Genomic DNA, 14,243 nt, shown 5'->3' on the forward strand with positions numbered 1-14,243 from the left:
GGCAAAATCTCTAACCCAGAGCTCTGGAATTGGATGTGTGAACAATAGTCAACTGCTCTTCAGATGACACACCTGCTCTAGGAGCTGAGTACTCAGTGGAGGTGGGGTTCTAGCCTAAGGTCCTCTCAGCTTGTCTCTCTTGGTGTTGAACCATCTCAGGACCCAGGGCAAAAGTGGTCAGTACTCCAGTAAGCTCAGCATGCTGCAACCAAAATAGAGCCTCTATTCCTCGAGTGGGAGCTGGGTGTGAAAGGGAGACCCCCAATTAACCTGACACGTGGCCTCACTAACAGGTAGAGAGAGGCAGAATGAGAAATGCTAATATCTCGATCTTTCTGGGAGAAAGTCCTCCAGCTGGGATCTGGAGCAGAGACAGAACCCTGTGTTACTGGCTCTAGGTGTCCAGAGTGGGATCTCCACCTTCCTGAGCTGGCAGGGAAAGGAAAGGAATGATCTTGCTTCAAATACCACAAACCCTTTTCTTACCAAATTTTCGTACATTTTCTTGAATAGATGCTTTTTTCTTTTCTTGAGACAGTCTCACTCTGTCGCCCAGGCTGGAGTACTGTGGTGCAATCTTAGCTCACTACAGCCTCCACCTCCCAAGTTCAAGCGACTCTTATGCCGTAGCCTCCTGAGTAGCTGGGATTAGAGATACATGCCACCAAACCCGGATAATTTGTGTATTTTTTAGTAGAAACGGGGTTTCACCATGTTGGCCAGGCTGGTCTCGAACTCCTGACCTCAAGTCATCTGCCTGCCTCAGCCTCCCAAAGTGCTGGGATTACAGGTGTGAGCCACCGTGCCCAGCCATGAGTAGATGTTTCTTCATGTGCTGTTTGTCCTTAGGACCATTTCTAGAGGCTTTGAAAGGTGTTTTTTTTTTTCATTTTCATTTTTTAATGGAGAATTTTTCACTAGTTTTACTGGGGAGTTCACCAGTTATGCAGGAAGTCAGTCTCTCCACTACTATAGTTATTTTATTAGTATAGTTGGGTGTTAGAGAGCCAGCTCTTCTCAGAAAGTTAATATGACTAGAGACAAGCCTTTCAAAAATTCCGAGGGAGTACAGGAACAACTGCTTGTCATAATAGCTGCTAAAAGTAACACAATTAGAGAACAAACTGAGGGAAGGGTAAGTTTTGGCTTAACTTCTTACTAGGTATGAAGACTTGAAAAACAAGGGACTTGGATAACAAAGAGAAACTGGAATGATTGACTCTGAATTTGTAATTTGACTGTAGAGAGAGAAGAATCCTGGGAGCAAATGTGTGATTTCCATGCATTCCAGAATCACCACCACTACACAGGACCCTAAGAATCCAGAGCCTGTGAAGACATTTACTTTTGACCTGGCATATTGGTCTCATGATGGATTTCAAAGGGATAAGGATGGTGTCCTTATTTCAGCTGATCCTAGTCGTAAATTTGCAGGCCAGGTAAGTTGCTTTAAAACACAGCTTCAATGCCAGGTTTCTGTTGTTTTGTTTTTGATGATGTGTTCGCAGTGTGAAAGTACAGTAATTTTATGCAGCATAAATATATGCTTCCATATGAGAATTTGACTTTAAATTTACTCCTTTTCTATGCTGAACATGAGGTCCAAAAATACAGCTATTGCCCAAGTAATTTTTAGATACTCAAATCAGTTCATTTGCCAATGTACTGACATACTTTGAAAAAGGTATGACAGTCAAGTCAATTATATTTTACTTCTTTGAGGTAAGCAAAATAAGCAAATTGTATGAGGCACTTCGCATCTGAGAACTTCTGTTTTAATGAGCATTTATCATGTGCCATGCACTGTTCTGCCTTAAAGTTGCTCACAATTTGGTTTGGGGAGAGAGGCAAAAAAGTGCACTCAGATGTTACAGGTTCTGTGATAAGATGTATGGGATACAGTGGGGTACAAAGGTGAGGTGGTCATTTGATCTAGACAGGATATTTGGTGAATGGTTTAATAAAGGGTATGATGTTTAGGCTGAGTTTTGGCAGACAAGGAGAAACAGTCAGAAAAAGTTATGGGGAGGAAATGAACACCTCAGTGACATGTGGGACAATCTTACTCTACATGTAATTGGAGTCACACAAAGAATGGGAGGGGGGTGTGTGCAAAAAATACTTGAAATGATGGCCGAAAATTTCCCAAATTTGATGGAAACTATAAACCCACAGGTCTAAGAAGAGCAATAAGTCCTAAGTAGAATAAGGAAAATCACAGTAAGTCTCATTTTAATTAAATTGCTCTAATCCAGTGATAAAATCTTAAAAACAAGTGAGAAAAGATGGAGGAACAACAAGAATGACAGCAGATATATTGTCAGAACTATGAGAGCTAGAACACAATGGAGAGACTTAAGAGCCAAAAGCAACTCTCAACCTTGGGCAGGAGCAGTGGTTCATGCCTGTAATCCCAGCACTTTGAGAGGCCAAGGCAGGTAGATCGTTTGAAGTCAGGAGTTCAAGACCAGCCTGGCCAACATGGTGAAACCCCATCTCTCCTAAAAATACAAAACAAAACTAGCTGGGCATGGTGGCACATGCCTGTCATCCCAGCTACTAGAGAGGCTGAGGCAGGAGAGTCACTTGAACCCAGGAGATGGAGGTTGCAGTGAGCTGAGATCGCACCACTGCGCTCTAGCCTGGGTGACAAAATGAGACTCCATCTCAAAAAAAAAAAAAGAAAAAGAAAAGAAATTCTCAACCCAGAATACTGTGCCCAAGAAAATTTTTTTTCTAATTTTGAATCTTTCAGAAAGATCATTGATTGTCAAAGCAAGAATAATAAATTCTGTTGAGATTCAAAACAAACACAGAAATAAAATATGACAACACCAAAAAAATAAGACAGCTACCAGAAGTATATTGTTTTAAGGTTTTGCATTATATAGGAAGTAATATAATATTTGAAAATAAAATATTTTAAAGAAATCTATTGTAACCCTAGAGCACAGGGTTTATTTTATTAGAAATATAGGGTGATGTTTTATTAACATTAGTTAATAAAAACATTAAAAACCCATTACTAGTAAACATACATAATATAAAAATATTTTTATGAAAAGTAATTTTTTTTAATTATTTATTTTGAGATGGAGTCTCACTCTGTCACCCAGGCTGGAGTGCAGTGGCGCAATCTCAGCTCACTGCAACTTCTGCCTCCCAGGTTCAAGCGATTCTCCTGCCTCAGCCTCCCAAGTAGCTGGAATTACAGGAATGTGCCACCACACCTGGCTAATTTTTGTATTTTAGTAGAGATGGGATTTCACCATGTTGGCCAGGCTGGTCTCGAACTCCTGACCTAAAGTCATCCACCCGCCTCAGCCCCCAAAAGAGCTGGGATTACAGGCGTGAGCCATCACACCCGATCTATTTTTATTTCTCTTTAGAGTTGAGTTCTTGCTCTGTTGCCCAACCTGGTCTCGAACTCCTAGGCTCAAATGATCCTTCTGCCTCTGCCTCCCAAAGTGCTGGGATCTTCAGTGGGAAGCACCATGCCAGGCCAAAAAATAGTACTCAAGCCAACACTGAAGAGGATGGCACTGCTTCCCATTTTTTGAAATCTCTGTAATGTCTGACTTCATAAAAGAGCTTGATTCTCTGCCCTGTATGCCATCTATAAAATCACGTTATATAGCCTCTGGCAAACCCCACTGCACACATTACTCCACTCTACGCTCATGAGAGGTTGAGAATGGAAAAAGCAAACATCAGTATGATCACAAAAGGAAGTGTCACTTTACAAACACCCTGAAAAGATCTCACGGACCCTGGAATGCATTGTGTGAACTGGTGCCCTAGAGCAATCAATACGAAATAAATAAATAAAACAAGTATAACTAACTAATGAGTCAAGTGTGGGGAAACGGAATTATAAAACATTCTTCACCCCTCTTATCCTGCCATGTTTGGGATTTAGACACAGAGGAGATGGGATAAGTAGAATACAAACAGCAAGATAGTAGATTTAATGCCAATAACTTATATCAATTATTATATAAAATATAAAGTCTAAACATGACCAATTAAAAAGCAAAGATCATCAGATAAGATAGAAAAAGCAGGATCCAACTATATCTGTCTACAAAATGTGTGTGTGGGTTGGGGGTGGTTTAAGTGCTTCTGTATCACAGGATTTTAAAAAACCTGGTTTACATATAAAAAAAGAGCATGCAAACGCTAAGGAAAAGAAAAAACCAGAGGCTACATTTACATCACATTGCATAGGCTTCAGAACAAGAAATATTTAATAATGAGGAAAGAATTCATTAAGGAGACATAGCCAGCCTGAATGGGTATGTACCTAATAACTGAGGTTTCAAGTAAACAAAGCAAAAATAGAAATAGAAAAATAGACAAATCTACAACTGTATTTAGTGATTTCAACACTCCTATCTCAGTAATTGACAAACAAAACTCTGTAATATTATAGAAGAGCAGAATAATATCAACCTAATTGACAATTATATTGTAAAACATGTCAACCACTTCCTACCCGACCACAGCACACACATTCTTTTTAAGTACACACAGAACATTCATCATGATAGACAGTATTTCGGATCATAAAACTAGTCTGAATAAATTTAAGTGTAAGAGGACTGAAATTGGCTGGGCATGGTGGTGTGTGCCTATAATCCTAGCACCTCCGGAGGCCAAGACAGGTAGATCGCCTGAGCCCAGGAGTTTGAGACCAGCCTGGATAACATGACGAAAAACCATCTCTACTAAAAATACAAACATTAGCTGGGCAGGGTGGTGCGCACCTGTAGCCCCAGCTACTTTGGAAGCTGAGGTGGGAGGATCACTCGAGCCCAGGAAGTCAAGGCTGTAGTGAGCCGTGATTGCACCACTGCACTCCAGCCTGGGCAATAAGAGTGAGATCCTGTCTCAAAAAAAAAAGATTGAAATCATATGAAGTATGTTTTCTGACCACACTGGAGTTAAATTAGAAAGAAAAATATTTGGGAAATTCACAAGCATTTGGAAAATAACAGACTTCTAAATAATCCATTGGTTAAAGAAAAAAACCACTAGGGAAGTTAGAAAACATTTTTTTTAACTGAATGAAAATCAAAACACTACTTACAAGGAAGAGGCCAGAGAAACAGTATTACAAAAAAAAAAATAAAATTTTAAAAAAGTTCAAAAAAATGTTTAAAAGACAGAAAAAAAGGAAACTCAAGACACTTGTCAAAATGTGTGGAACAAGCATGGAGTATTGCAGTCAGACAAATATACACACACACAGAGATATATGCACATATTACACACATATACACACATATAAACACATATACATAGACACATACACACACAAATACACACATATACATATACACACATACACATACACACAATACATATACACACATACATGCACACATACACACACATATACACACATACACATACATGTATACACACAAATACATACAGACACACATATATACAAATACACACATACATATACACACAAATACATATATACACATATACACACATACACATATATACACTCACACACACATACACACACATATACACAAATACATACGCATATATACACAAATACACACACAAACATACACACACAAACACATACACACAAACACATACACACACTCATACACACATACACACATATACACACACATATTTTCATATGTGGGACGCATCTAAATGGAGCTGAGAGGAGGTTTTCTAGCAGTCAAGCTTACATTAGAGAATAATCATCTCAAATTGGCATTGTAGTCTTCCAATTAAGAATTTAAAAAGTGATCAAATTAAACATAAAGCAAGCAGCAGAAGAAAAAAGATAAAAGTGATAATTAACAAAATGAAAAACAGTAAAACAATAGAGAAAAAACACTGAAACCCAAAGCTGGTTCTTTGACAACATCCATAAAATTGATAAGCCAAATACCAAGAGCATAAATCATCCCAGGGACATTAAAAGAATGATGAGGAGGCCGGCTGGGTCACAACTGCAATCCCAGCACTTTGGGAGGCTGAGGCGGGAGACTGCCTGAGGCCAGGAGCTTGAGACCAGCCTGGGCAACACAGCAAGATCCCATCTCCCTTTTTCAAAAAGAATGATAAAAAATATTTTGGACAACTTAATGCCAATACATTCAACAACAAATGGACACAAGCTACTGAAGTTCATGCAAAGAAACAGATGACTCAAATAGTCCTGTATCTATTAAATAAATTGAATTTGTAACTAAAAACCTCACAAAGAAACTCCAATCCCAGGTATCTTTGCTGGTGAATTCTACCAAAGAAAGAAAAAAAAAAATGCAGATCATAGTAAACGCTTCCCATTTCATTTTACAAAGCCAGTGTTCCAACAAGAGCAGCTAAAGATATTACAAAAACACCATAGACCATTATCTTTCATGAACACAGACACAAAATTATCAAAGTTTCAGCAAACACAATCGAATCATCTATTAGGTGGGCCTTAATGTATTACTATCACTATCAATCAAGCCCAATCACTATCAAGTGAGCCCTATCCTAGGAATGTAAAATTGTTTTAACATTTAAAGTTCATGATCTAGAATAGAATATAGGAGAAAAAATATGATCGGCTGCAAAAAGAATGACAAAATTTAACCCTCAATCATAAAATTCTCAACAAACTTGAAATGAGAGGAAGTTTCCTAGAAATAGAACTTGCCCAGAAAGCAGCTTCCATCATGTTTGATGGTGAAGCAGGTGTTCTCCATAGGATGGCAGGCAAGCCAAGGGTGTCTATTCCCATCACTGCTATACAACATTCACTACAAGTTCCAGCCAGGGCAAAGACCATTGGTAGGAAATAAATATGCCGATTGAAAAGAAGGCTGGGCAGGTGGCTCATGCCTGTTATCCCAACAATTTGGGAGGCCAAGGCAGGAGGATCACTTGAGGTCAGGAGTTCGAGACCAGCCTAGCCAACATGGTGAAACCCTGTCTCTACCAAAAAACGCAAAAATTAGCCGGGCATGTGGTGCACGCCTGTAATCCCAGCTACTTAGGAGTCTGAGGTAGGAGAACCACTTGACCTGGGGAAGCAGAGGCTGCAGCGATCTGAGATCACACCACTGCACTCCAGCCTGGACGACAGAGTGAGACCTTGTCTCAAAAAATAAAAGAAAAAGAAGGCTGGGCACAATGGCTCACGCCTGTAATCCCAGCACTTTGGGAGGCAGAGGCAGGTGGATCACCTGAGGTCAGGAGTTCAAGACCAGCCTGGCCGACATGATGAAACCTGTCTCTACTAAAATTACAAAAAATAAAAAAATTAAAAAAAAATAAGCGGGGCTTGGTGGTGGGTGCCTGTAATCCCAGCTACTTGGTAGGCTGAGGCAAGAGAATCACTTGAGCCCAGGAGGCAGAGGTTGCAGTGAGCTGAGATTGTGTCACTACACTCCAGCCTGGGCGACAGAGGGAGACTCCATCTCAAAAAAAAAAAAAAAAAAAGAAAAAGAAAAAGAAGTAAAACTATTTGCAGATGACATGAATCCTGCTGAGGCAGAAGGATCACTTGAGGCCAGGAGTCCAAGACTCCAGTGGGCTATAATCGCACCTGTGAATGGCACCTGCACTCCAGCTTGGGCCACACAGTGAGACCTTATCTCCAAAAAATAAAATAAAAAATAAAAATCCTAAGTGCTCTAGAAAACAAAAAAGCTACTGCAGTTAATAAGTGTGTTTAGAAAAGTCAATATACAGAAAGCAACAGTATTTCTCTAAACTATAATAGCAATGAACAATTGGAAAATGAAATTTTAAAATATGAACAATAGTATCAAAAACATGAAATACTTTAACGATAAATTTAGCAAAATATGTGCAAAAACCGTGCATTGAACAGTATAAAACATTACTGAAAGGAAGATTTAAATAAATAAGAAGACAATATTATTCAGAAGTCAAATTGATAAACAAATTCAAAACAATCCCAATCAAAATCCCAGCAGGCATTTTTGGTAGAAATTGATACACTATTTCAATAATTTACATGGAATTGTAAAAAGGACTCAGAATGGCCAAAATTGTTTTGAAAGAGAATGAAGTTGGAGAACGTAAAACCCACCACAAAGCTACAGTAATCAAGATAGTGTGGTATTGGTTTTTTATTTATTATTTATTTATTTTTGAGAGGGAGTTTCCCACTTGCAGCCCAGGCTGGAGTGCAATGGCGTGATCTCAGCTCACTGCAACTTCAGCCTCCAGGGTTCAAGCGATTCTCCTGCCTCAGCCTCCTGAGTAGCTGGGATTACAGGCATGTGCCACCATGCCTGGCTAATTTTTGTATTTTTAGTAGAGACAGGGTTTCCTCATGTTGGCCAGGCTGGTCTCGAACTCCCGACCTCAGGTGATCTGTCTGCCTCAGCCTCCCAAAGTGCTGGGTTACAGGTATGAGCCAGTGTGCCTGGCCTGGTATTGGTTTAAAGATAGACATATGGATCAATGGAACAGAATAGAGTGTCCAGAAACAGACCCTCATACATATCATCAACTGATTCTCTACAAAGGTGCTGTAATGGGTTGAATAGTGACTCCCCCAAAATTCACGTCCATCTAGAACTTCAGAATGGGACCCTATGTGCAAACAGCATCTTGGCAGATGAGGCCATACTGGATTTGGGTGAGCCCTAAGTCCAATCCTTATAGAGAGGAGGAAATTTAGACACTCAGACACAAGGAACCATGTGGCAGTGGACACAAAGTGGAGCGAAGCAGCAGCGAGTGGAGGAGCCCTGGGGACCGCCGGGAGCCACCAGAAGCTAGGGAGAGGCAAGAGAGGCTTCTCCTCTAGAGGCTTCTGAGGCAGGGTGGCCATGCCAACACCTGGGGTTTGTTTTGTTTTTTGAGACAGAGTCTCCCTCTGTTGCCCAGGCTGGAGTGCAGTGGTGCAATCTCGGCTTACTGCAACCTCCGCCTCCCAGGTCCAAGCGATTCTCCTGCCTCGACCTCTCGAGTAGCAGAGATTACAAGCACCTGCCACCACGCCTGGCTAATTTTTTGTATTTTTAGTAGAGATGGGGTTTCACCATGTTGGCCAGGCTGGTTTCGAACACCTGACCTCGGGTGATCCACCACCTCGGCCTCCCAAAGTGCTGGGATTACAGGCATGAGCCACCACGCCTAGCCCGTATTACTTGTTTAAAGTTTTCAATCCATAAAAATTAAGCACACACACAAAACATTTTCCCAAATCTCCAATAGCACTGAGAAAACAAAACAGCAAAACTAGTTACTTTTACTTGGTAGGCATGTGTTAGGCTTAGCACATAGCTTCTAACGTAGAGTCAACAACTGTTATACAAATATATTTTTCTGGTAAAAGTATGGTCACAGTGTTCTGGGAAACCACTGGTGAGACTTCACATTTTAAAGTCTACAGCTCCCCTAACTCTTTTGGTGGAATAATTTTTATCCCTTTCTCAAATATTACATGAACGTTGGTTATTGTCCATTGTCCTCATGTAAATCACACTATGTTGGTATGTGCATTTTCCTCAGAAACATGAAATAAATTATACAAATGTATACATTGTAACAAATGGAATATCTAATGCTTAGTGCTTTACCATTGTTATTAGAGAGTAGGAAGAAATATACACTTTGAAACAGCCTCAAATAAGATAACTATTGCGGCCACAGCCCAGATGATAAAAGTAGGCAGACCACATCCCCTCCCTTTCAGCAACTGTGGGCACAAACATTTCTATTTTAACTTAAAAAAGGAGGATGCACGCGTGCGTGTGTGTGTGTTCCAGAACCACTGGAAAAAGTAGAAAAAGATAAGAGCTCATTAGCGGAGGACTAAAATCAGTGTGGCTATATTGTGATGTTATTGTTTCAGTCAATGAATAAAGTAGTAGAAAATGCTTTGAATGGTTTCTGTGCCTTGGCGTTTTTGTCTAATTGCTTAATTTCAAAGACCGGCCCATGTTTTAGCAAGGATATAAACTACACAATTTCATGACCAATGGGGATTAGCTAGTTCAGGATGTACCCGATGTGATCCATGAATGTAAATGATTAGTGTTTTCCAAATTGACAAATCCCTTTCAGTTTTACTCCACCTGTTCTAAGCCAGCATCTGAGTTGTATTTCAAGCAGGTCATATGGTATGAATCGAGGTGGGATTTATGAAAGCCAGGATACTTATTCAGATTTAAGAGGACTGAGAAAGTAGGAAAGAGGAAATCTGCACGCCACTGGCCTGTGCTGAACATGCCACCTGCCATCTTTCCAGAGAGATGTCTTCCACGACCTTGGCAGGGGAATTCTGGACAGTGCTTGGCAAGGCTGTAATGCAACTCTCCTAGCCTATGGCCAAACTGGCTCTGGGGAAAGCTATTCCATGATTGGGTTTGGTGCAAACAAGGGTATTATTCCAACTGTGTGTGAGGAGCTCTTTCAAGCAATTGAGAACCAGGGGAGAAATCAAGAACACCAGGTACGTATTCTCGAATCCTTTCTTTAAGGGACTGTATTTTTTCATTCTGGACCCCTTCCCCAAATGGAAGTTCTCAGCATCTCTATTTTAGGATAATGTTTGTTTTTCATACCAAAATGTTTATATGATTACAAAATCATGTTGCAGCTAAATAAGATGTTGGATTTTTCTGGTTATATGGAGGGAAATCCAAGGAAACTCACTCTGGTGTAATAGTCTAGAAGCAGACATCTTAATTGCTAACACTAACAAGGGATTGTTATTGGATATTGTTATTTGGTTTATAAAACAAAACCTTAGCCGACTCATATGTATGGCTCCCTTTGCCACCCTCTTCTGCCTAGGTTGTGGCTCTATTCTAGTCTTAATCAACTTGTTTTTATTTCTGAAGAATATTACTTCGTTTTTAAATTGTTTTTTCACACAGAGCATAGCCTCTTACTTGCCCTAGCACACGAGACACAAGACCAAATTTTAGATTCACTGAATGTTGGTGACATTTTCAAGATGGAGTGTACCATCCATTAACATAATTAGCTTTAAAACATGACAGGAGAATGTCAACAAATGCCTGTAACATAGTTCATGGTTCTGCTTTCTTAAAATGGTAGGACCGTTTAAGCTGGTGTTATGAAAACGCAATAGAGCATTATTGTTTATCTTATTTTTCTGATGTTAATAGTAACGTGTTCAAGTTAGAGAATTTTATATTTATAATATCACCTAACTACTGTTAACATTTCAGTACCTTTCTAACATTTATTCATTTAGATTTTTATATTTATATTTTGTAGAGATGGGGTCTTGCTATGTTGCCCAGACTGGTCTCAAAAACTCCTGACCTCAAGCAATCCCTCCTCCTTGGCCTCCTAAGGTGCTCGGATTACAGACATGAGCCACTGTGCCCAGCCTCTAATTTTTAATTCAAATATTTTCAAAGGAATACAAGTCTAGTTTAAAACCTCAGATAGCCAAGAGAAAGAATATGTCCACACAAAAACTCGTACATGAATTTTCCATGGCAGCATATTTATAATAGCCACGAAGTGGAAACAGCCCAAATGCTGTTGCTTGGCAAGGCTAGAATGCAACTCTCCTAGCCTACAGCCAAACTGGCTCTGGGAAAAGCTATTCCATGATTGGGCTTGGTGCAAACAAGGGTATTATTCCAATTGTGTGTGAGGAGCTCTTTCAAGCAATTGAGAACCAGGGGAGAAATCAAGAACATCAGGTACGTATTCTCGAATCTTTTCTTTAAGGGATTGTATTTTTTCATTCTGGACCCCTTCCCCAAATGGAAGTTCTCAGCATCTCTATTTTAGGGTAATGTTTGTTTTTCATACCAAAATGTTTATATGATTACAAAATAACAATACGTTACCCCCCATACTCCCAACCACAGTACATTCCCCCCCATACTCCCAACCACAGTACGTTCCCCCCCATACTCCCCAACCACAGTACACTCCCTCCACATACTCCCCAACCACAGTACGCTCCCCCCCATACTCCCCAACCACAGTACACTCCCCCCCATACTCCCCAACCACAGTACGTTCCCCCCCATACTCCCCAACCACAGTACACTCCCCTCCATACTCCCCAACCACAGTACACTCCCCCCCATACTCCCCAACCACAGTACGTTCCCCCCCATACTCCCCAACCACAGTACACTCCCCCCCATACTCCCCAACCACAGTACACTCCCCCCCATACTCCCCAACCACAATACGTTCCCCCCCATACTCCCCAACCACAGTACGTTCCCCCCCATACTCCCCAACCACAGTACGTTCCCCCCATACTCCCCAACCACAGTACGTTCCCCCCCATACTCCCCAACCACAGTACGTTCCCCCCCATACTCCCCAACCACAGTACGTTCCCCCCCATACTCCCCAACCACAGTACGTTCCCCCCCATACTCCCCAACCACAGTACGTTCCCCCCCATACTCCCCAACCACAGTACGTTCCCCCCCATACTCCCCAACCACAGTACGTTCCCCCCCATACTCCCCAACCACAGTACGTTCCCCCCCATACTCCCCAACCACAGTACGTTCCCCCCCATACTCCCCAACCACAGTACTTTACCCCCATACTCCCCAACCACAGTACACTCCCCCCCATACTCCCCAACCACAGTACGTTCCCCCCCATACTCCCCAACCACAGTACGTCCCCCCCATACTCCCCAACCACAGTACTTTACCCCCATACTCCCCAACCACAGTACACTCCCCCCCATACTCCCCAACCACAGTACATTCCCCCCATACTCCCCAACCACAGTACGTTCCCCCCCATACTCCCCAACCACAGTACGTTCCCCCCAATACTCCCCAACCACAGTACGTCCCCCCCATACTCCCCAACCACAGTACTTTACCCCCATACTCCCCAACCACAGTACACTCCCCCCCATACTCCCCAACCACAGTACACTCCCCCCCATACTCCCCAACCACAGTACGTTCCCCCCCATACTCCCGACTACAGTACGTTCCCCCCCATACTCCCCAACCACAGTACGTCCCCCCCATACTCCCCAACCACAGTACTTTACCCCCATACTCCCCAACCACAGTACACTCCCCCCCATACTCCCCAACCACAGTACATTCCCCCCCATACTCCCCAACCACAGTACGTTCCCCCCCATACTCCCCAACCACAGTACGTTTCCCCCCATACTCCCCAACCACAGTACGTTTCCCCCCATACTCCCCAACCACAGTACGTTCCCCCCCATACTCCCCAACCACAGTACGTTCCCCCCCATACTCCCCAACCACAGTACGTTCCCCCCCATACTCCCCAACCACAGTACGTTCCCCCCCATACTCCCCAACCACAGTACGTTTCCCCCCATACTCCCCAACCACAGTACACTCCCCCCCATACTCCCCAACCACAGTACGTTCCCCCCCATACTCCCCAACCACAGTACGTCCCCCCCATACTCCCCAACCACAGTACTTTACCCCCATACTCCCCAACCACAGTACACTCCCCCCCATACTCCCCAACCACAGTACTTTACCCCCCATACTCCCCAACCACAGTACGTTCCCCCCCATACTCCCCAACCACAGTACGTTCCCCCCAATACTCCCCAACCACAGTACGTCCCCTCCATACTCCCCAACCACAGTACTTTACCCCCATACTCCCCAACCACAGTACACTCCCCCCCATACTCCCCAACCACAGTACACTCCCCCCCATACTCCCCAACCACAGTACGTTCCCCCCATACTCCCCAACCACAGTACATTCCCCCCCATACTCCCCAACCACAGTACACTCCCCCCCATACTCCCCAACCACAGTACTTTACCCCCCATACTCCCCAACCACAGTACGTTTCCCCCCATACTCCCCAACCACAGTACACTCCCCCCCATACTCCCCAACCACAGTACGTTCCCCCCCATACTCCCCAACCACAGTACGTCCCCCCCATACTCCCCAACCACAGTACTTTACCCCCATACTCCCCAACCACAGTACACTCCCCCCCATACTCCCCAACCACAGTACTTTACCCCCCATACTCCCCAACCACAGTACGTTCCCCCCCATACTCCCCAACCACAGTACGTTCCCCCCAATACTCCCCAACCACAGTACGTCCCCTCCATACTCCCCAACCACAGTACTTTACCCCCATACTCCCCAACCACAGTACACTCCCCCCCATACTCCCCAACCACAGTACACTCCCCCCCATACTCCCCAACCACAGTACGTTCCCCCCATACTCCCCAACCACA

At 42.9% G+C, this 14,243-nt stretch overlaps 1 protein-coding gene across 1 annotated transcript in view; it reads left to right on the plus strand.

Moving 5' to 3' along the window:
- Positions 1-14,243, plus strand: part of LOC112129364 (kinesin-like protein KIF28P) — a 71,329-nt gene that overhangs the window by 8,405 nt on the left and 48,681 nt on the right. Inside the window, 2 exon segments of the mRNA XM_054542740.1 lie at positions 1,245-1,439; positions 10,259-10,462. Coding sequence (XP_054398715.1) covers positions 1,245-1,439; positions 10,259-10,462 — 399 coding nt within the window.

Source organism: Pongo abelii, chromosome 1 (genome assembly GCF_028885655.2).
Source record: "Pongo abelii isolate AG06213 chromosome 1, NHGRI_mPonAbe1-v2.0_pri, whole genome shotgun sequence".
NCBI classification, from domain to species: Eukaryota; Metazoa; Chordata; class Mammalia; order Primates; family Hominidae; genus Pongo; species Pongo abelii.